The sequence below is a fragment of the Cariama cristata genome, unplaced genomic scaffold, assembly GCF_000690535.1.
Source record: "Cariama cristata isolate BGI_N322 unplaced genomic scaffold, ASM69053v1 scaffold43018, whole genome shotgun sequence".
NCBI lineage: Eukaryota > Metazoa > Chordata > Aves > Cariamiformes > Cariamidae > Cariama > Cariama cristata.
The window spans coordinates 1,082-26,478 of record NW_009632515.1 but is presented as its reverse complement, the minus strand read 5'-3'; the positions used below and the strand labels follow the sequence as shown (position 1 = coordinate 26,478).

Sequence of the window (25,397 nt, the reverse complement as noted above, 5' to 3'; positions counted from 1 at the left end):
TCTCCTTTTATCTCAGCTGCTCTGTATGCCATTTGTGGAACTCCCATCTGTTTTTACTTAACCAACTGGAGTCCTTTCTTCCCATCCCTACTATGCCACATGACAGACTTAAACTATCTTTGTTTTCTAACCTTATCTTCTTAGCTCAGACCTTTTCAGCACTTTTTTTTTGTTTTGTTAAACTGACTCATCTTTTTAACCTCCCTTCTGGATCTGCCAGTGTCCTAATACAACCACCTGTAGTTCCTACATCCCTGTCAGGATATCCAACCCACCTGAACCTCAAGATTTCGGTTTTTCTGTCATCTACTAGCTCCACATCATGTTGTGTACTGCGTTCCTAAATCTCTAGGTTCCACAGCCATCTAGTGCCAGTCTCCCTGCCCACTTTAGCTTCCATTACATCAACCTTACACGACTTCAGTCCCAAACTATTTCTCTTACTCTTTCTTTAGTTCTGATTCCTATTAGAATATGGAGGACACAAACACATTTTCTCTACTCTACTGCCTGGTCCCAACAGAAACAAACTACGCTCAGTTTCACACTAGAAAACTTCTATTTTTTTTTTAAAAGCCACATCTGGGGATAAATCATAGACACACAGACAAGAAGTCACACCTTAACAAATAGCAAGTCCCTGCTACAGATCACTGGGCTGTTTAAAGGCTATCAAATAAGAAATGGACACAAATTTTAACATGTGCAAAACATGTATTCTTCCCTAGCTTCATTTTATTAAAACCTTAATTTTTTAAAGAACTCTAAGCAACTAAAATCAGCACCTTTTCAACAATAAAAGTATGGTTGAGCACCTGCCAGAGTATAACTCTATTAGTACAAGCCACTGTAAATCATACAAAATAGGAAGAAAAGGGGAGAAAGTTGAGTTGTCAAAGGAATTAAAACAGTTTTCAGAAACAAAAAACCACACCCACAAAAAACATATGTTGAACTACTGAAAACTCCCCTCCCTGTTGAAGGAAAATAATCCAAACACACACAGAACTTAGGTAGTTGAACTAGAAAGAAAATATTGATGAATTAATATATACATTATTATCCCAGGAATGAATGACATGGATTATATAAAGTTTGTTTTACATAAGAGAATTATTAGGAAATTTACAAACACGCAGGAAGAAGCTAAGTAATACTGCAGACTATGCTAAATTCTATCTGAGCATGTTTTAGTAGTTAGTAATTTGTAAACAGCAAGCATTGCAATGAAACAACTGACCCCAAGTTTCACAACAGGTCACTGCTAGCTGGTATGTTGATGATAGATCTCAGCCACATGGGAACAACTGGACAAGAAAAATCAGTACAGGTAGACTAGAGCTGCCCAAATGGTTTAATATTGAATGCTCCATAGTGTCTGTCAATTCAAGAGAGAGAGAGAACATACAGATCAGAGAAAGCAAAAGAAAATACCCCACTAAACTGGAACGAGAACAAACTATTAGCATAGAAAAAGAGGAGATTGTAAAAAGAACACAAAATGAAACAATGTGAGAAAATGCATGCCATCTGCACCTTTCAGCATTAATATAAAATTAACAAATATGTTTTTGGCAGAGTTTAAAATATCCCTTTTACAGGCAACAGACCTTACAACAGCTGGTGACAAGCCTCTTGTTAATCATATATGATGACAACTAGAAGTTTAGATTCATGTTTCTGAGACTAAGGTAACTTTAAACAAAAGGTTTATTTTCTCTCTCAATTTCACTGCATGTATGAATGAAAAAAAATACTTACCTCTACAGAAAATAAGTTGCAAGGTTTAATTTTTTTGTTCCAGATAGAATATCATACAATGGCACACACTGCTAGTATAAAATTACTATACTTTTCCCAAAATTATCACATCAAGACTTTCTTTTACAAAAACCACAATTTATGTACATATACACGCATCTGTATGTATACAAACATGTATAAACACATGTATATTTATACGTATTATACACACAGAACCAAATTTTACCTTATTACTCTTAACTGCAGAGAAAAATGGAGTGCACCAAGTTCAGTTAAATATACAGAACGTTCACTACTAAAAGGTCAAGGTGTTAGCACCATGCATCGTTACAATCTGAATGCACATATACACATGAACTATATTAAAAATGAATACTCTAATTTGTGTTTTGACATAGGAAGATCCTCCTCTGTCTTTTCAGTTAGAAGCAATATAATTACTGCCAATATACCGTAGTCTGGACATGCTCAAGCAAAAAAAAAATCTTTGACCTTTCTAAAAAGCATTTTCTTATAGCAAGTAGAAAATTCAATCTTAGAGTTATCAAAAGAGATTGTGGGAAATAGAGAACAAAGTAGTGACAGAAAGCAAACACGCAATCAAATCTGAAAACTAGGATACATTTCTATCATTGACAGGTTCTTGTTGTTAAGAGAACTCAGTTAATTGGGTTTTCAGAAAAAAAACCAACTAAAAATACTTACTACCTTTGTACTCTCCTGTGCCTTTGCAGAACATTTTCTGAAGAAAAGTGTAAGCTTAAAAGTACTATAGCTCAGCACTCCAATGCAGTGTATAGCCCTTCTAGGTTCCAAGAATTGGATTAAGGAAGATTGTCAGACATGGTCAGCTAAAACTAGTCTATTGTGGGGACAGGAGTGAAGCGTTCAGTTAACGTAAGACCGATTTTTTTTTTTCTCCCCCTCCTGAAGCTAAATGTCCAAGCTCAAACAAAAGAGTACACCTCCACCTCTTCCCCAATGACCTAAAAAGTCTCCTGTAAAAAAGAGACTGTATGATCCCACACTGTTAATGTCGGCCAAAACATTCTGTTGGATACAGACCATGGGAATAGCAAAAACTCTGACAGACTAGAACCATGTCTAACCCTGACAGGTATACTGTGGCCGAAAAAGGCGACAGAGAAGAATAAAAAAGCAAAAGCACAAAACAAAACAACAAACCCCACCCACCTCACCAACTCCACCTGCCAGAACCTTTTATACCTTTGCTCAGTTTATGTAGACTGCAACTGTGTTGCTCAGCTCCCCAGACCACACAGGTCTCCCTCATGCACACACAATATCCAAAAAAACATTTACCAGGCCAGTGCCTCAGAACTCAAGATAACCATCCAGCAAAACAAAAATTTAACTCGCAGGTATTTCTTCCAGGTCTGAAGCCAGAGAACATGAATTTCAATCTTCCCTCAAGTTTCTGCTGTTACTGTAGACTATACAGCTCTTACTACCAATCTCATGCATGCCCTCTAGGAGCATCTAAACATTAGTTGCCATATTAGAGGACGATTTAGGATCTGAAGCATTGCACAAGACCCAGTGGAGAGGAAAAAAAATTCATGCTTCCTAAAAAACAAGTATCACCTAGCAGTCTTTGAGAATGAATGTCAACCTTATCCATTTGCATAGATGTGAAGATGAAATCACTTCCACATACTTATGAACAAAACATGCTATAATTCCCAAACAAAGACACCTTCACGTAAATACAAAGGATCATTAGTAAACGCATGATCAAGGGAAGGGGATTAGTATTTTTGACTCAAATCTGATCCAAATTTGGATCTAAAAAATAAGTTATAGTTGGAAGCTGGGGAATGTTCTCTTCTAACTTTCATTTAAGACTATTACAAATTTTGTACTAAAAGTTACATCAACAAAATGCTATTTAAGTGGTAGAACAGAGAGAATGAAAAATAAATTAGAGAATTGCCAGAACTGAAGCTTCCCTTGTTAACTGCTACACAGTTGACATAATTAATGAACCAAGGGCTTTTTATACATCCACATCAACAATGGAAATACTGGCTTAGAAACTTGTGATTTTCTTCTTCAAGAAAGATCCCATACATTTTGTTTGCTCACCCTTGTGACCTCATTAAAGTGTGACTGCAATGCATGCTTAGTTTTGAGCTGCGTTTGAAAACTGTAAGAAGTCTACAACTGCCAAAAATACCTGGATACTGGCTGTACCCATCCTAACTCTCACCATATGACTTACAGTTCCTAGTATAAAGCATATGTTTACTACTAATGCAATTCCTAATGTGGTGGAGGCAATTAGCAGATTACCTTCAAGGTCAGGCCATTATTTTAGGCATCTGCTCTCTTACATGGCCACTACATCGCCATTTTTAGGCAGCAGATGCATTTGTTGGGATATTTTAACAAGACTACAGCCACCAGGCAGTATTTTTATACAGCGAGGGAGCAGGTGGCAATGACACAACCACTTGCTTAATACATAGCAGTTTGCTGTCAACATTTGCTCTTTTTTTTCCATTGTTGAGGGCTCAGCCACACCGATAGACACTATACACAAGCTGATCATATTCATTACACGTTGAATATATTGAAAACTTTTAGTGGGTATGTGAAAAGGTAAGGTGAAATTTGAAAAAGAATTATATTCCAGAACTACTAATTACTACTAAACAAAGCTTACTAAATAAAAATTAAAACCTATCAAAAACTATTTGGCATCACCTTGTAATAAACAAAATTATTAGAATTCAGCAAGTCTTTGTAAGGGTTTAACTGTATCTGTGAATCTACTTGAGACCTGAACAGAGCAGAGTTTCAATTACGTGTAACAAGACTGAGAAAATGGGTAAGAATAAGCAAGAAATACAGGGAAGGAATGGACAGGATTAGCAGTTTCATCAAGTTTAAGACTGCTAACACATGTCTTACTTCCCCTATCCTATCCCAAACTTCTTGTATAGGTACAAGAGTTTGTGCAGTTGCTTGACAAACTGGCCTGAGGAACTGATGCAAGTTTACATTAGCTCTTTTTGGGTGGTGGGAGTGGGACTTCATCTTTAACTACATCAGTTCCATGACATGGTTTACCATATTGCCTCACAAAACCCCTCTATCAGCACAGGAAATGGGTGGTGTGGAAAATGGAATGAGGTGTTGGGTTATGCTTGCTTTGCCTGTGTGTGAAATCACTTCTAAAGCTATGAATAACCATAGAAAATACATATCAGGAGATAAATAAGAGTCTGAATTTGCAGTTCATTTCCTACGCCACAGTAACCAAACATGGCTTTATCATGCATGCACATATTCTACTGTTAACACATTATCACTTATCACAGAGTAAACTACTTTGCCTTTGCTTTAAGGTAAAGCATGGTACTGTGGCAATTACTGTAGAAGAGGAAGAGCTAATGTGCTCTAGATCTACCATGTAACTTCATGTCATCTCATTTGTATAGCCTTGTCCCTAGGAAAGATAATAAAAGTCAAGTTTCAAGGTGAAAAAGCTTGTTTCTCTATTTGATACTGTAAGTATTCAATTGGTTTTGATTTTGAGACTACTCTTGCCTTTTTTTTTTTAAAGTGTTATCATACACTGTTAGAAAATGGAATATAAACTGGATATTATGATCACTGTGTTATACCAACTCCTTTTTAAGTATTTCTTAGAAATATTAATCACTCAAGACTAGTATTCACAAATTCATATTCAGCTTCTATTTTTTTACTGAGTACTCACATTTTATTCCAAGACAACACTTAAAGTTACAGCCCCCTCTACTGGAAATATTTAGTAGGTACTGTTACACAAGAGTGGAAAAAAGATTCTTCTCAAAGAAATGTAAAATGAAAAAATACATATAAAAGATAGCCGGTAACATAGCTTTGATGCACATTTAGTGTCCTTTGTAGTTGAGCAGGCATCTTTCACAGAAGAGTGAGTGCAGTAATATCAAGTAAAACTACTGATAGCATTAGTCCGGCCAATCTAGGCTAAATCTAGTTTAGACATTATTTCATGTTGTGTTAACTTAGGCAAAAGGACCTCAAAACGGGGCCCAAAAGACGCCAACAGCTTGCATCAGGTGACATGGAAGAATTACATTTTAGAATGGCCATTCAGAATCAGTACTGCACAGAAAAACACCCACAGGTGGCCAACTGGGATAGTTTTTCATGTGCCATGTCCCAAAATCCCATCTCTCTGAGACATGAGGAGCTTATCTAAGACTACAAGTAATGAATTTAACTTCTCAAGATCCAGAGACATAGGGAAAAGGATTTGTAACCATCATTTCAAAGAACTGAATGAGGTTCACCATTTTCTCTCAAAACACATTTTTCATTTGCAGCTTTCCCAAATAGTTCCAAAAGAAGTAATACCTATGTCCTCTATAACAAAGCCTCAAGTGAAGAAAAACCTCAGTTCATCTGCATTGTTTCTGTTTTCCTTATTAACTCATTAATAAAAAGACTTTTTCATCCCTGTCACTCTTCTCTTACTGTCCCCATTCAAGAAAGGGGACAGTAATACTACCATGCTTGCTTTAACTATCTTAGTTTGATACTCACAGATGCAGGCACGGCTATGGCACTCTGAGCATAAGGTTGGTGATGTGGTGCTTGAGCTCCATGATCAGAATACAGCTGGTATAAAAAACAAAAAACAAAACGAAAAGTGAGCAGAGAAGCTTGCTCCACAATGTTATGTTTTTGCAAGCCTTTCACATGAATTTAGATTCCTTAAAACTTCAAATTGCGGGCTATGTTATCTAAATTACTGACTTTTTAAAACCCAAAATTTCAATATTTAAATCTGTGTTTTTCGCACTGTACCAAAGTTTGGTGTGTTCAGTTTATCTAGATCAGTGTCAAAAAACACTTTCCTTGACAGAAGTAGCATGCTTCTCTACTACAAATCCATTTCACTCAGCTCCAACTGGATCAGTGTTTAAATGTGTAGATTAGCATACTGAAATGTTAATTCTCAGCATTAGCATACTGAAATGTTAATTCTCAGCATTATCACACTTACAAGATATTTACATACAAATAATACACTGGTTTTTCTTGGAATTTTACAATATCTTCTGAATTTCCACATACTGCTTCCTTTAACATCAACAAATTATGTACCTGTGAACTGAGAGCATTTTACATCCAAATATTCCTTAACTAATTTCATGTTTTTTCCTAGTGCTCACAGATTTAAAATTTCTCTGTATAAGTTGATATCTGATTTACGAAACACCAAAGGTAAAATAACAACATTGATAGTAAGATTTATGATTATACAATAAATACCAAGATTTATGCACCAAAAAAAAAACCACCACCCCAACTACCAAGTCCTGTATTATCCAACACCTTTGTAGGGATTAGGGAAATTAAATTACTTAGGTATGTCAGGATTTCCCACTTAAGATGTTCAAATTACTGGTTTTGGAACTTCTCTTGTAGTAATAAAATACTCTTCAATTTTTGTAAAAACACTTGGTTACTACCATTTATTTTGGCATCCTTGTTAAAGAGGCATGAATGATCAAAGAGAAAAAGTACCCATTAAACATAACACATTTTCAATTTTATAGTAAGATTTTCTGTAGCCAGTTATTTACTGTTATTTTTAATATCCAATTATAAAGAAATGGCCTTATTGTACATTAAGAGTCTCTTAAGAAACATTAGAAATGCCATTGGTATAGAAGCAAAAAAATTGTAAACCAGGAAAAAATTTAGTCATTCAACTACTCTTAATTCATTCTGATCTTCAGAATATTTAGAAACCAGCTTCTGCTTGCATAGAAAACGAATTCAGGAAACTGTTATGGCTTCCGTAGACTAATCTAGCATTCTTTACAGTCAGACTCCCATTTTATTTAAATGTTAATTTCAAACAAGATAAATGGACTAGTCTTTATACTGCTGTCATACCCTTGTGACCCTCTAAAACATTTCAGAATCAAAGCATCCTCCTAGAAAACTGGAAGAAATACTCTAACTTGAGGACAACTGAAATGACTTAACAGCAGCAGCATGGGCGTGGGGGTAAGTACAGGGAACAGCTGACAAGTGCTCTGAACTGCCTGTGCTTAAACTAAAAGATGATGTTTTTTAATAGAGGATAAACTCTTCAACTAAGTAAATTTTTTCATAAAAATACCTCAGGAACTGCAGCTTCCACTAGGACAGGCGGAGTTATACATCCACTTCCCTGAGTAATCCCCATTGGCTGATAAATGACTTCAGATGGTTGCAGACACAAGAATGAAGGTGAAGAGGCTGGAGACTGAAATAAAACACATTATTTTCATAAATTATACAATTTATGCACTATAAATACAAAAGCTTATTTTATAGTCATCTCTGCTACACATAAACAAAGATAAAGGTCTAAAAAAGTGTCAAATTAATCTTTGATAGTCTAAAGAAACAAAGTGAGGGGGAAAGTGACTAGAAAAGTCAGATAGTAGGATAAAACAAAGATGTCCTTTAATCACCTCTAGATATTTTTCAGATTTTATTTACATTTGAGAGCATTGTTAGAGAAATCCTAAAATTTACAAAACTGACACACTCAAGATCACAGAAACATAATACAGTTTCATTTCCTCTTGCAAAAATGTTACATTAAAACCCAGGTATTTTTGTTTTAAAATAAACCCCATAGTATTTTTGTAACTCAGCACCTAGACTTCAAAGTAGCAGACTGACATCTATTAAGAGTCGAACTGACCATAACTGGACAAGGCTGGCTGCTACTGAAGTAATGAGGATGCATTATAACAGTTCAAGCTTAAGAGACTTGGTCCTCCTTTCAGCTCCAAACTCTTCAAGTTCCTTGTGTGTCAAGATTTCTATATTAAGCTCCTCTGCTACAGACATCACAAAACTGATAGTCTCCCCCAAAAATTACTAAGTTAGCAATTTCAAGTTCTTCCTCCTATTTCAAGGATCTGAGTCTAATTTCACCATATGTGCATGTCCACATACTTCAGCCAGCAATACTCCAATGAAACACCACAGTTAGTATCAGTTAATGTGCCACTTAATACTCATTTCTCCTATCAGGCAAAATATGGCAGTTTTTATCTAATAAATTCTCAGAAGCAGGTAATTTAATACAAACTTTCTGCCAGAGGGAGAGGGGAGGTGAAGATGCTTTCTTTACATCAGATTTGCATTTGATGTTTCAGTAACTGCTATTTTATGCCTTCTATTTTATCAGCAAGTGTTGCAAATACATTGCTAAAATAACAGCAATTAATGTTTATTTCAACAGTGTTGTGAATAGCGGGAAATTTCACTGTTAGATAAGCACACTATACCTTTATACTAGATGCAAAGCAACAGTAAAATGCTACAACTATGAACTGTATTTACCTGCGGAACAGACCACTGCCACTGCCTTGGAAGACACTGTGTTGGTGACTAAATTCAAACAAAAAAAGATAGTACTTATGTGATTAAGAACATATGCATACACATACTAGAATTCTCAACACACCAGAATCAAAGCCTTCTCAAATCTATAATCCCTTCTTAATTAAAAAGAAGCAATATGATTTTCATTAAGCCCCCCAATAATTCAGGAACATAGTTCTGTCTACTTCCACTCAGCCTGACTTGGGCATTTCATAAGCTTCCAAAACACTGAAGCACCTAAGAAGCATGCCTAATCAGGAAAACAGAAGATACAAAATGTAGTTAGCTTTCCAATAAACATTAAAAACATGGACATACTGCATAAATCCAGTAGTGGGCCACCAAGATGGTTAGGGGACTGGAGAACAGACATATCAGGATGCTGAGAGAATTGGGTTTGTTCAGCCTTGAGAACAATAAAGGTGGGAAGGGATAATTATTGATGACTACAACTACCGGGGGGCGAGGGGGAAGCATAAATATGACTGAGTCAGATTCTCATCAGAGGTGTTCAGAATACAAGAGTCAACGGACACAGGCTGGAACACTGAAAATTTTAACTAGTTACAAGGAATAAAATATTTTACCGTAAGAATGGTCAAGTATTAGGAAGAGGCCGTCCAGAAAGGTTGTAGCATCTCCATCACTGGACATATTTAAAAGCCAACTGAATAAGCTCCCAAGAGACCTGATCTAACCAGCCCTGCTTTAAACAGGAGTTTGGCTTAGATGATAAAAGTTAAGGATGGTACTAAGCCAGTTATCCAGCAACACCAAAGAAAATTGTGATTTATTACATTTCCATTTAGTTACATAGGCAGATTACATTCTGGTTTATATCACTATTCTGAACAGTCTTTTTATTTCCTAAGAATAAACAGACCTGAGAGAGTGCTACAAATAAAACTGCATAGCTAGAAGGAATACTAAAAATAGGTTTCAGACCATCACATACCTGATAATGGTATGTAGGAGACTGATAAACTGGTTGAGCTACCACCACAGGTGAACTGGAAACAGAGCATGACTTAAAGAAAAAAGTTAGAAGCTTTAATGCAGCAATTTCATAAGTTGTCACTCCTATTAAGAACAGTTCTGGAGTACTATAATGCTGAATCACCTCCTCTCTGTTTTGCAAATGGATTTACCAAGTTTTAACTTACACTTAGATTCTTCAAAACAACTGTTTCTAAGGGTCTACATTAAAGATAAAACAAAACAAAAAAAAACACACCACAAAAAATAAATCTTCGGCACACTCACTTAGTTATTTCCAGAAAGTACTAGGCCATCCCTATCTAGAGATGCTAAGGCTACCCACTACCCTGACCATAGGTCCATTTTTGTAAACACTCAGGGCAATTTAAATTGTCACTGATTTATTCCTACTCCCTCCACAGTCCCAACACAATCTTCCCTTTTCCATTCTCTATTTCACACCAGACCCAGCATTCTGATTTGACAGTAAGCCAGTTTAGGGAGCTAAACCAGTTAGAAACCTGTCTGGGTTTTGTGGAATTTTTTTCCATTTTGTGCAGAATGCAAAATGGAAAAAAAAAAAACCAACAATGTGCACACACCAAGAAGTACTAATACCTTTAACTTGATTAATGTTTTCTGTAACATCAAATTTGCAGATTTTTTCCTTCACTTCTTTATACAGGTACTTTCCTAACAATGAAAACTAAGAATATGTAAGTAACTGATGCCAAAACAGGCACCACTGTTTGTAATTGGAAAGACTGAGTGCCATTTGTTTGAAACACAGTGGACGTGAGCCAGGGCACCAGAACTAAAACTCAGTACTAGAACACAAAAAAATACTGTTCTTTCCAACAGGTAGGATTTGAGCAAGTTCTCTAGAACTATAGAGCATGAACTTCAAACAGGCTTTCTAAAATACGTGAACAGGTGTTTATGCATATCCTCTAAAGTTAAGAGGGCACTCTGAGGCACTACATCATGCCTCTGTTCAAAGAGCAAACAAGCAATTAAAACAGAGGTTAAATACTGAGAAAAAGATTATACAGTGCCAAAATAAATGACAAAAAAAAAAATCTATTACTGCCCTCATCTGTTTTGGGAAAGTTTGTTTTTATTTATTAGTAATTCTTCTACTGAGTTTTCCCCCTAACATGCGAAGGGATTTTCCGCTCATACATAGAGATGGTATGTACAGCCTCTGTGAATGCTGCTTTTACAGAAATTAGCAAGGCTGCATCCCCTGTCTCGGTCCTGCGCCTTATACAGACCCCACTGGTCTTGCAATCTTTCCCCCTTGTTTAAAAAAAAAAAATTGAAGTGATTGACAACTCCTTCCTGTACTTCCCAAGAAATTATGCCCAAGTTCCCCAAGCCTACTAAAGCCAAACAATTAATCTATTGAATTATCTTCCTCCTAAAACAACTAGTATTCTTGAAAAAGTAGGTGAACAACTATAAAACTTCCCAATTTCACTTCTGCTTTGTTGATCTAGTATTATGTTCTCTTTTCATCCTCACTATCACAGTTTGCAGCCAAGAACACCTCACTCATGGAGGAGTAGTAAGTGGAGCCAATCAAGGGTCATAAACACCAATAACTCCTCAGTAAAACAAAACTTCTTCTGGCATAAGGCCCACACTGATTCTGAACTTCCCTGTCCAGACAGTCACATCAAAGCAAAAGTCCCCTGCAGAAGAATAAGAAACTTCAGTAATACTTTAAAAAGACAAAATAAACCAACTAATATAAAGAAGCCGTTTAAACATCAAACGGAAGGCATAGCCAAAGAAACTGGAAGCAGGAGGGACTTGAAAACACTGCACTCCTCCTGGTCCACAGAAAAGCATATATACAGAAATAAATTACTTACTGGCCACGGCTGCAGAACAGAAGCAACTTCAGGCGTATGAAAATAAGCCACTCCATTACAGTAAACATAAGGATATCCACTTGAAGTAGTTAAGTACATTGTACCAGCTTCTGGTATTACAGCAGAACCTGGAATTAGTATTTTAACATTTACTTACCAGTAAATTTTATTTTTTTAGATGTGTAGGTGAAAAGAAGAAGAAAACATCACTTCTGATCTTCAGAGAAGCAAAGCACTCAAAGGAAAGAACATGGAGCAGCGTGCCTAGTGCCATCTCAATTCCCTCTCAAACACAAAATCATGGAAGCATGTGGTCACAGGATGTCTCCAGAGGTAGATGGGAAGGCGTGCAGGTGACATGCATATAAATTACTAAACCAAGATTACTCCAGTTACCAGCAAAAGTGTGCGTATATATATTTTTTTTTTTAATCTTCAAATGTCCAAAGATAACTTCACATTGTAGGAGATTTTCACTGTTAACCTCCACATATTCATATGTGGCTGAAATAGGATCCAAGCACTAACAACAACAGAATGACTTCATAACAAGGTGCAGCCTGGTTTCTTAACACACATCAAGTGTGTTTCTGTGACGGCACATAGCCTGGCAAAAGTAAAAACTGGTATCTTGATGTCAGCAACAGGGACGCTTCTCAGCAATGCTGCCGCTATGGTGGAGGCTGTAAGTCAGCATGGTCTGATCCCAAAGCAGAGTTCCATCTATACAGCCCTCTAACAGGTACTGACAGCAAGCGTTGTTCAAATAAAGGGATATCTAACCCTATGCAGAGGTTGTTTATCTTTTTCAAACACTGCCTTTGAGATCACCTAGACTCTATTTCTGTCTGCATTTTGGGGGAAGGGGAATGGGACAGGACTTCATGCTTCTCTAGAACTTTTATGTCAAACATGAAGAAAAGTTTCAGTTCCAAATATAAAAAGATTTCTGTAGAAAAAAAGACAAATTAATTCTGTAACAGAAATTGAAATTCTGAAATCCCATTAAGTAGTAACATAGCATGGAAAAAACTCAGGAAGAACACAATATAAAGGAGATCACTGAGCAAGTTTTAGTTTTTCGTCTCCCTTGCAAAGGTAAGTGCCATGAGGAAGTGCCATTTTATGGACAGACACAACAGTGAAGAGATTACTAGAATGCTACATGGAGGACAAGAAGCATCCCATGATGATTCAAGAGCTTTTATTGATAGTAAGAGTTTGACTAACTCCTAGAAAAGCCTGAAGACACTTGGATACAATAAAGTTAAAATATTATCCATAGACAGATCAGGCTAAAATGGTTGTTAGGATAGTGTTAAACACACCTTAGAAAAATTAAAGGCTACTTTAGCTCCAGTAAGCAATCTAGAATAGCAGTTACTGATATCTCAAATGAGGAGACCAAGAGGATCCCATGGCCAACTATCCTGTCCACTTTGCTAACTACCAAGTATACTGCACAGAACTTTCTGCTATTGTTGAATATGTCTCTTGCAAAGAAAAAGGAAATATTCTCCATCAAACCCAGCAAACAGCGTGACAGAAAAATAAAACAACTTGGGGAAGGTATAGCTATCTGAAATTCTTCCAGCCCACAACAATTCATCATTCTTCCAGTTGTTTATGTTTGATTTCTACTTCTGAGCTTTTAGAATGCCCATTTTCACAATACCTGGTGCTGGGGAGAAGCAAACTGAGTAGTCCTCCCAGTATGTTCAAAGCTCTCAGCACAAAAGGTGCTATGACAATAGAAGAGCTAAAAATTGTTTCACTTAATAGTAGGGAAGACAGGTACTAGATTACAGGTGGGCTGGAGAGGACAGTGATAAATGGGCTCTCTCTTCAATTCTGCTAAATATAATAGAACCACAGCCCTATGGTCATACAGTGAGTCTACATTTAATGGTTTCATGACTCTGAAGATGAGGCGCAGTAAGGCAAAGTATCCTAGCAACTAAGGTTAGATAGGCTGAGCATGAGAGCAGACACACTAAAATCAGATCCTAGGATATATGTCCCTAGATGCCAATATGATCTTGCAGAAGCAGAGGCAGGGCCAGAAACAGAGAGATCTCAAAAGGACATAGCAGCTTTCTTCAGAGAATGGTTTTTGAGTTTTGCTTTTTTTTTTTTTTAAATCTCTGTTCCCCCAAGTCCTAGAATTAAAATGCAGAGTCAGAGATATGTCCCTCTTCTATCAACACACACATTCAGCACAAGACTCAGAGGAAGGAAGCAGCACCGCCAGACAGGCAATGCAACTGAGAAAGTCCAAGTCAAAGATGGAAAGGGAAATAAAGAACAGCAAAAAAAAAAAGGCATAAAACCCCTTGATGAGGACTGAGCAAAGACCATGCTGAATAATTTTTAGAGCTAAGAAACTATACAGTTGGAACAAAGTATTCTGTTTCCCCATGGCAAACACTATCCTGTACGCTTACAAGGGAGAACAGCATACCTATGCATGAGGTGAGGAAGAGAGGCTGAAATTTCCTGTCTGCAGAAAGTATGTCTGCACCAACAGTGTCAATGTACATACAAACTACAGCATGTAAAGAAAGCTTTAGAATTCAACTGAAAGTCTTTTGCATGGTCCTCAGACAGAAGATAAGCAAAAGTTTTTTGGTGGGTTTTTTTTGGTTGTTTTTTTTTTTGACTCTTCCAAAAGGTACCATAGAACAAATACTGAAGGAAAGTTACAAAAGTACATTCCCTGCTGCACTTGTAAAAGGAATGTATTTTACATCTGACACATAGCCTTTACTGAGAAATAATGAAACAGTATGCCCTGCTATGCCAAAAACTGACAGATCTTGTCTTAAAAGTTGGTGATTTCTATCCTACATTTTCAGTAGTGTATTACAGAAATAAAACAGTCCCTGGAAGAAGTAGAGAGCATCTTCTCTAGAAGAAAACCTGTCTTCTGTGTTCCCCAAAAGAACATCTTAACAGGATATTTGCTCAAGATAAGTTTTCTTTGTCAGATGGCTTCTTTATCAACACTCCTCTTATGTAAGCATTCAATCTAAATAGTTTTTTGCCACAGAAGGAACATACAGCATCCATTCCATCATCTTATAGCAAAGAACTCTTAACAAAATGGTGACTGCAATCACCCATTCCTTATGGTTTCTACCGAAGAAAGCAAGATACAACAGTCCTGATGGATTTTGCCAATATAAATAAATTGGTAACAACCCAACCAACCAGCACAGCCTGCTTTATCCTCTAGAATCTGTGAGGACAGTCTAAGTGTTTAGATCTGAGGTTCTGCCTGGCAACTGAAAGAAATACCCATCCAGTTTGCTCCTAGATAACCTTTTTGAAGAAAAAAGTAAACAACATATTAAAAGAGGTAAGAGAACCAAAATATTATCTGTCTGTTTATTTGGACATCTCCACTGGGATGCATTTACTTCCCTGCAAACCATTCTGAGCATATTCCATGCACTGATTAATGCAGTGCAAGACCAGGCACATCTTGGTTAAAAACTTACATTCATAATGACACTTACATAATACAAAAATGCAAGTAAAAATACATACAAGGTCTCCGTATTTGTTGTTTTCTTACTGCTGGACCAATACTCAATTTCTTATCCTTATAGTTAAGTTTTTTACCCTAGAATTAAAGAAAGAAGACATTATTTTCTACACATATCTAGGACCCAAGAAACAAAAAAAAATCAGAAGTAGACAAGGCATTTAGTAGGTTTCACTCTGTCCTGCTTTTTATTTACAGCGCACCTCAAACCCAAAAGTTATACTAATTCTTTTTCTATTCTAACCTTAGACTTCACATACACAGAACTAATCATCAGTACTTTCAAGCTCCTCATGGAGCCTCTTGACTAAGAACTGATACCTGTAATTGTCAGCAGATTTTTTCATTTATACTTCTCACGTATTTACTGCTTTTATAAAAGCACATGTGTACACAAATGGACAATTTCAAATATAAAGATTATTTTTATTCATGATCATGACATTATTTCACAAAAGGAACAAGTAAGTCTATGAAAACTGCCATACTATAACGACTGAATGCAAAGAATCCCCATATTCACTCAGGACTGCCTCAAAGCTTCCTTACATCCAGGCTAACAAAACATAAAAGCACACTAAAACACATATCCTAGTAAGGTTAAACTACTGCAGAAGAATTTTTTAATAAAAAAGTGCTAGGTACAGACAAGTAAAGCTACATTCTCTTCCAATTGTTTTGCTTGCAACAGAATGCGAGCATCAAATACACTAGGTAAATTAACAATTTGTCTTTGTTTTTAATTTTTTTTTAGTTTCAGCATCTCTTGAATACTGCTCTGCAAAACCTAAAAGGGTTCTGAAGGCCTGCTTCCCTGAACAGTTACATAAGGGAGAATGCGCACTAAACACCACCATGTTACACCAGGAAGTTTTCAGTTTTCAGAGCTGTTAACTTCTCCAGTAAGGAGATAATTACTTCGTAAAGAGGAACACAGAAAGAAATACAGTTCTAAATCACACTCAACACAAGGACAATAGTTAGGTAATCAATACATTTTCTTCACTTGAGCCCAATTTAGCAAATACTTGAACATCTGTAAATAATGCAAAGTGCCACCTATCAGATTTAAAGTTAGGAAGAGGCTAAACTATTCTGTTGAATCTGGGACTTCATAAACAAGTACTAAGTATGACAAACATACCTACCTAGCCTATTACACACAGAGCAACTCCTAGAAAACAGACGAGCATTTCAGTCGAACTGCATTCCACCACATACAATAGGAAGATTATTCTTCCCAATGCAATTTATTTAATTGATATGATCCATCAGAATTTCGACTTTTTTTATACACACAACTTCTATAGTTAAGAGAAATATCAAATCTGTCTTGACTTCTCCAAAGCATTTAATACAGCACTGCATCAAAAATTACACATCACGCTACAGAAAGTGAAGACTAATAGGAAAAACTGTGGTGAATAACAAACCACTTCAGAAAGATGGGAAGAGGTAGTATTAATAGTAATAGCATATGACCAGAAAGAGGATCCTGGTGAAACTCCTCATGGTCTGTTCTCAATACTAATGCAATTTAGTATTTTTGAGTACTGCAACATAGAAAAAGAAATTTCTGGAGACACTACTCATGATAGAAAAGTAGGATGCAAAAAAATCAGTGCAAAGGATGATCAGAATATCATATAAATGAGAAGAAATTCAAGAGTACAAAATTAAAAAAATAATTTCATACATAAATTATTAAAGCCTAGAAACTCTCTGCTTAAGATGTCTGAGTAAGACCTAGACACTAATTGATCTTAAGATGAGTATGAGGTAGCAGTATGATGCAAAGTTGAAAAAGGTGACAGAATTGTAAGACATCCAAATTAAAGCACTTACAGTGGACAAAAAAGTATTAGTATCATTGAGTCAGACACCAGTAAGACTTCACATGGAGCAGCCTTTCAGTTACAGAGGCAAAAGTCCTAAGCCATTTTCACAATGGTACTCAGTACCACTGGTATTCTTCTAGTTCACAGAAATAAAACAATAAAAAAATACGGGAAGAAAAGTAGCTGACTCAAGAAGTTATGTCTGTATACTCTTTTGGCTCCACATAACTCTATCTTTTGAAAACACTCTGAGAATTTTTTGAAAACGTCCCAGCTCTTATTTTGAATTTTAATACATGAATTTCCAACAAAAGTTCAGCATTTCAACACTTAACCAGCTTTATATTTGGGAGAAGGCAATCTGCAAGCCTTGGATATTATTTCCTGGGCTTTTCTTTTTCCCTGCATGCGGATACCTTCACGTGTATGAATAGATCCTGAGCAACAGAACTCTCCAATACGTTCTAACCAGAACATGGAGGACACGTTTAAAAAAACAAAAAACAAAAACCAAGCCAAACAAAAAAACCAACCAACAAACCTGACCAAACTAAAGAGCTAACATACAGCTGAAGGGCTAACCATGTCTCAATAGAGGTTCTACAAGAAGCGTCAAGACAGTAATGTAGCCGAGAAGCAAAAATTACATGACATAAAATAAGCTTCGGTGTTTAAGACTTCAAGTGAATCTAATTATTCCTGAAAAGAATTACATCAGCTCTGACAATCAAACACGTCAGAATAAAAGACAGAAGTTATCTTCTCAACTCCTCACAAAATCTTGACAGCAATTGATTTTTTAGTAGAGCAAATAAAAGCAATTGTGAGAGCGCTAGATGTACTACAAACCACATGTAGGCTAAGAAAGTAAAGACTGTATGTCAAAGTCAAGAGCTGTACTGTGAACTGGCAACTCCCTTCCCTAGTTCCAGATCCCAGTATAAATCTTATCTTAGATCTCTCTAAGCCATCTTCTTAACTACGCAGACCAAATTTGACAGATCTTCGAATGCAAGTTGGCAAACCAAAGAGGACCAGACAACCAGGGCTGCTTAGTGTCTAATATGAAATGAAGTATTTAATTTAAGAGATAATCATAATGGGGACTATCACTTACCCTTTGTAAAATCTTCTGTGCATCTTCATCTGTTTCAAAAGTAATGAAGCCATACCTAAATAAAAATTACAGAAGCTAAGCCTCTGAAGTTCATATTTGCATACATTGCACATTATTACTTGATATGCAGCACAAGTAACATTAAAAGGTAAACTAAGGGGAAAAAAAGAAAATCAAACGTAGAAATAAAGATTGCAGTAACAACTGTAATCTTAATTAAATATATTAATAAGTAGACTCTAACAAGGATGTTAAAGTACGTGGTAATATATTACCCTTTCCATGCAGTGAATGAGCAGCCCACGCAGAAAGCTAAGCAAAACTCTGTATTGCCCTTGTTACTCAGTGCAGGTCTTTAGTTCCTTCATTTCTATTAAACAAAAATATTTTTATCTGAAGCTCTCACTCGTTATGGGTGCCCAAGACGAGACACTTTGGATGTTATTTTTTTATTATACTGTACTTCATAGCACAGCTCCCACCTACTTCAGCGACAACTATGAATGCTCTACACTTCCACAAGCACAAACCACTATATTAAACAGACTTCTCAGAGAAAGCAGCAATGCAGAGATAGTGTTTATCTGTGAATTATTCTTGTCATTCTTGACATGACTAGCATTAAACAAGAGTTCTGTGGTGATCACAAAGAAGGAGAGTACTTCATCCTCGACACAGTACGTATTTCACCATACCTCTTCTAACCGCTGCAACAAATCCTGCTGTACCAAAACCCCTCAATTCACTCCCAGAGAAATCTAGGCCACTGAACGTGGCGCTGCCTGTGCAAAAGGAAGCATCTGACCTTATAACTAGAGTCTGTACCACAACATATACGTACAAAAAGTGGTTATTTTCTTCTCAAAAATTAACTTCAACTTTCTGAATTTCAATCAATTTTTTTTTAAAAAAAAATCTTTTAGTAGTTTTGTGTGCATAATTTGTTAGTTCATGATTCGTTTTTCAGGGTCAGATTTCAGAAGATACGAAGCCGGCCTCTGTCATTCCAGCCAGTAGATCAAATTTTGCAATACAACATATTGTTCTGTGTGAGCATTTCCATGCTTATTTGAGTACAGAGGTCCAGCAAGTCTCTGACCAGCTACACTTTTAAATCTGTGGGCTTTTCCTGTATTGCCTTCTCCAAACAAATCTGGAAACATTTCCAAGTTCAAAGAACACAGAAACTATCTTCCCAGCTTGGGACCTTACCTACACAGACTTTCATTCTATGTGCTATCTGAACAATAAACTAATACATAATAAATCACAAACTTGTAAGTTTCTTAAATCATTTGTCAATGAGAAGCAATGAAGCCTGTGCTTGGATTTCAATAGAAATTCCTACACCATTGAAAGCTATTATTTTCCAACATATTTACTGAGAAACCTATGCTGGCAATAACAACTGCATAATAACTGGATATTCTTGCGTTACTGAATTATATGGACACAGGTACTACAAGTCTCAGATATTTCTTGGAATTCAGTAAAAAGGTAAGAGGCTTGGTGATGGATGTGGTACCAGGACCAAGTCTAACATGCCATGCAGGCATACACTCTATGCTAAGACCCACAGCTCAGTGCGTAATTTGTTGACATGTGTTAATTACTGACAGTATTAAAATTATGAGATTCAGATACCACAGGCTTACTGCTCAGAAGAGAACTTCTGACCAAAGTGAACTTTGCAGTTACAAATTCTCACACACATTCCTTTTTGCTTCAGCCCTCTTTCCATCCTTCTGTGGCAGTACAGTTCCCCACTTTATTTCCTTCACCATCCTTTGGGTTCTAGCAATAACTTTACTACCCAGTCTTAATCTTTCTCCAGACTCACTCTTTGGCATTTCTCTTATTGTTGACTCCCAGTCTTAGTCCCCTTTTCTGCAAATCCAATTCATTGTCAGATTTGTCCCCTATGTTCTCCTTCCAAAAATCTTCACACAAAATCTCAGTTATTGCCATGCACTCCAGCACAATCAGGTGTATCTCACCTCTCCCTCCATTCTTAGGTTCCTTTCCACACTGGCTTTCAGTAGTAGAAATACATATGTTTAATAACTAAATTACCTACTTAAATCATTATGGTCATAAAAAACCTGAAAGAACTATTAATTTTGTCCTAGTTGCACATAGCTTCATCTTATAATAAATGACTATAGAGTTTTACAGTTCTGCAAATTACAAAGGCATTTATATGCAGGTATTAAAGGGCAAGAACAGATTTTTGCACACATGGAACAACCAGGAACACCAACGACAGAAAATTAATAATGTTCAGAGCTATGAAAACCATAATCACATTTACTATAGTTAGTGAGCTTTCTGGTATATTTTCGATTCCCACAACATGCTTATTCTATTATACCAACCCCTTTGATACTCCAGTTCCGTCATTTACTATCTTCACTTCTTTCACACTGCCATACCGAGCAAAAAACTTCCTCAGATCATTTTCATTAGTCTAGTACAGTAAATCAATGGGAACAAAAAAAGAGAAGCTGGTTTGCATAGTTATTCAATGAATCTTTACCATAAGACTTTTAACAGATATACTTTGGATAAAGTCTGCTACAAACTAATTATAACCCCGGATAGGAAGACAGAAGAACAAGCATGTATGAACCTCTCAGCTCCTGTTTAATTACTGTATTTTCGTATTCAGCAATAATGCTAGAAAGCCACTAAAATATTAAAACTCCTCTTTTAGTGGATTTATGTAACAACTGTCCTTTTACAGGTAAGATCATTGAAGCAGGTTTACTGGATCTGAATTTTAGTTTCTGCAAGTTACATACTAGAGCGCTGTTTACAGTATGAAACATCACTGCAATGTTTTCAAACTTTAAAACAGCAGAGTATGTAGGCTTCCATAAAGGATAAGTATTGGTCACATATGAAAAAATCCCCACTAAACCACAGTGACTTAACCGTCAAATCCATCTAACATACCATCATCTCTCTTTCTAAAGTATATTTAAGACTCTGCAAATATGTATAGGCACACCACAGGAACTCCTTGTTATAAATTAAGTCAGAAAAGGTCCTTTTAAAGGAGAATGGTCTAAATCCACTCTGAGGAAACTGTTCCCTTCTGAGTATGCACGGAGTAAGACAAGTTCCCAATGTAAAGGCACTCCTAAGCTATGTGAACACTCATCTATGTTCTATGAATCAGTTTCCTTTTACAATGTAAGCATACATCAAGTATGGTGCCCTAAACGCCACATTTCAGACTTAAGTTTTGTTCTACGTGGTCCTTAGTTAATACTATACCAAAGGCTGGAAGAAGTATGTTTATATGCCAGGATCTCTATATGCTCCAAGCAATTTCCATATTCATCTATACTTTTTGTTATTTTAAGGAAGTATATCAGAAGTACTATTTTACCTCTAAATGAATTACTTTTATTGTTTTTAACTGTATGTATACAATTTAGTAAATCCTCTCCTATACATCAAAGGCTTATCTGCCTCATCTAAGTTTGAGAAGCAAAAAGAACTCAAAAAGAAACATGAACTAATTTAAGCAACTTTCGTAACTGGAAAGAAAATGAAGTTAATGGTCTTTTTGAATTAATTCTACCCTCAAGATGCATTTTACAAAAAGAAATAAGCAGCTTTCTTGCTACAATCTCTAAGTCCAGCAGAGAGCAACAATGGTAGAAGACTGCTTTATCTTCCTCACTAATCCAACTATTCACACAGTAAAACATTAGAAAATAACTCAGTCACTCTGAAAGTGTGAGGAGTAAAAACAGATACAAGTGCACTGAACAGGCATGAAACATGTCAATGTTTTATTAAAGCTGAGTAACTGTGTCTTCTCCTTGGAAGCTGCCTGCACCAGTTCTTGAGAAACTACCCACCATGAACAGGTTAAAAATATTCTGGAGTCTAGAACCACTCTCTTGAATAGATGATCACACTTTGCACCTAAATAGAAGTGTGAAAGTCTGTGTACATAGGAAAACAGATTCAGCCAAACAACTGATAGTTTATATTAAACAATTCTACAGCATATGCTAAAGTGTTCGCACGTTCTCAAGTAATGAAAAGCATGTACAAAGTGTAGAAGACTCATAGTGGAGATTTTCCTTTCCCTTAAAATTTTCTCCAATGAACATCAAAATGTATCTGCTTGGAAATGAAAGGCCTATAGATAAAACTTCCATTTCTGGGAGATTGTTTCTTTTAAGCTCCACGTGTTAAATGTAGTCCAGCTACTTCACAAAGCTGAGAAAAAGAACCTATGACAAAAATCATAGAGGGATAAAAATATGCCAAGAAACAACCGAAGAGCCCTTAAGATTGATCACTGCTGAAAGTGTCATTCAATACCTCAAGGACATGAGGGATGCCTACACAAGACTATGAACTTGGAAAGCCAAAGGTTTATCTGCAGAGCAGTGTATTAAAGTGGGAATAAGAAGGAAACACAGTGAAATTTGCAAGTATCTGGACAAACATGGTATCCAGAAGCTTGCCAGAAACATGTTCAAGACTTGCCTTTTCCTGCTCATGGCAGGACAAAAGCACTTGTCAGATTCTTAAGAAAGGCTAATGTTAGGCTTTCACCTATGTCAAAGATACATAGCATACACCACTGACAAAAGAGCTCTTCAGACCAAAATGATCACATAACTTCCCTTACTGATTTGTTTCTCTAAGTTTAAGAGGCCAGATGTTTCTTCTTACAAATAGCAATCACTGCTACGGTGACAGACCAAATGGAAGTGCCTGGCAAAATGATAAAAGAGCTTGTTGGAAAGCAAGTAATTTTTTGTTGATTAGTGTCCCCCTTTTTCACAAAAAAAAAATTAAACAGCTTTTTTACCCCCCCCCCCCAGCTGACTTGCATAAGACTTATGGGGTAAAAAAACCAATGCTTTTTGCCATAAGATTCCCAACAGAAAACAATCCAAGACTGACACATATATCCTATGATTTGAACAGAAATTTAAGACTATTTGACAAGAGTAGTCATGGTAAATGGAAGAGTAGCTAAAATGTCTACAGAGGTTTCATCCCTTCTATTTCCTCTCCCAACAAAACCTATCTTCTTTGTGCTTACAAACACACTTAATTCCTCCGTTGTTGAAATTAAGATTCAAAATAGATTTTCATGTATCAGCGACTGAACCAAGAAGTCAAGAAACCCCTCAAAATGAACAATAAATTTGACAATTAACAAGAATATTGATGTTATGCAGAAAAGTGTTTTAACCTTTGAAATTGCGGTGAAGAAAGAACAGAGACAAGTCTTTTTACAGCTCTGGTAATTTGCTTCCTATTAATGCAAAAAGCTACTGTGCCTCTTTGCAAAAGCCCAAATATACTGAAGACCTTGTACAAGATCTCTTGAATTATCTCAGCCAAATGAGCCAGAAGATCCTGAAATTTCTTGTATTTATTATGCAAAATAGTCTGAGTGAATTGTCATTCTTCCTCCTCTTCATCTGAGTCAGCACTCAAAAAGTCCTCAGCCTAGGAGGATTAAGGCAGAGAAGATACTCTTGGTGGGAACAAAGAAACAGCTAAGCACACCAAGAGTGTTTTGCAAAAGTCAATGACTTAACTCATTATCTGAAGTGGTAAGAAAGAAAAAATGGGAAGAGCTGGTATAAAGGTCTGGTGCGTAACTTGTCACAAACGTTGAAAGCAACTGAACAATGCAAGAATGGCTCAATATTCACTGCTATTTGAGGTTTTCACGGCATATGCAAAGGCACAAGAATTCCAAGAATTAAGATCAGTACTGCAGATTGCCCAGAGAAGCTTTAATATTTAAAATAAACCCTTGCTTTTAAGAAAATTACTACGGTAAGTGAGGAATACATGCACTGTAGCTCCTTCTTTGTATGAACTGGAAGAAAAGTGCTAGAAGAGCTGAAACTACTGACATTTGCTCTGTTTGCAATCTGTAACATTGTGTTTAAAGTTTATTAAATTACACCAAGTGTTATACATAATAAAAAAAACTTCTAAATGCTTTTCTACCATCAGCTCTGTGCTAGGTGTACAAAGAGTCAACTTTGTCACAGAGTTGTGTAAATCAAGGCTTAAAACTTTATTCTCTACTGTTGATTTGAACATTACAGTAAAGGGTACTTACCACTTAAAAACACGTATGATTACGTCTCACATTTTCTTCCTATTTATTTTTATAGGGTTATAAATTATCATTTAGTAGTAAAAATAGGAAAAAAAATACCTGAAAATCAATTCCTCCTACAAAGACACGATTTGGAATAACTGTTCCAAACCCTGGAGCACTGGTCAGATTATTTAATGGCACTGGTGACACAGTGTTGGGACATGCCGTTAAAGATTCTGTTTGCATCTGATTTGTGGCCTGCTGATTGAAAGAAAATATTTTCAAGTATTTTCAGTATCTTGCATGTTATAAGCTATTAATTAAAAAATTTAACAGAAAATACATAGAGAATTTTTTGGGAGGCACAGCAAATGCTAAACAACTGAACATTAACCACCTATTTTTATTCAGAATGCAGCTCAGCAAATTATTTAAACATAAGCTTAGTTTTAAGCAATTCAGTAAATTAGTGAATATGCTATAGTCTGAATTTTATTTTAACACCTTTCTGAGTTAGACATTTAGGGCCTCATCCCCCAATCTCAGTTTTTCTGTTTGCACAGCACCCTGCTGTATGAATCCCAAGTTACAAATCGTATTTCGGCGATTAATTTATACCTATTAGAATATCCTTAGTTTAAGCCTATATAGACAGGATGTTTTAAACTCAACTTGAGCTCCCACAAACATCTACAAAACTCTGCTCTCCCTGCAACAGCTTCTGCTTGATTTTCCAAGTGCCAAG

The 25,397-nt window shown here is 36.3% G+C and overlaps 1 protein-coding gene across 1 annotated transcript; it reads right to left on the bottom strand.

Moving 5' to 3' along the window:
- Positions 1-1,264: 1,264 nt before the first annotated feature.
- On the bottom strand, positions 1,265-24,907 carry BOLL (boule-like RNA-binding protein). The gene is given in 12 exon segments (XM_009706366.1): positions 1,265-1,318; positions 1,321-1,378; positions 1,991-2,004; positions 6,343-6,417; positions 7,934-8,059; positions 9,154-9,201; positions 10,151-10,222; positions 12,051-12,178; positions 15,600-15,675; positions 18,553-18,607; positions 20,928-21,019; positions 24,770-24,907. Coding segments are annotated over 12 exon segments (927 nt in total). The 5' UTR covers positions 24,899-24,907.
- Between the last annotated feature and the right edge of the window lie 490 nt (positions 24,908-25,397).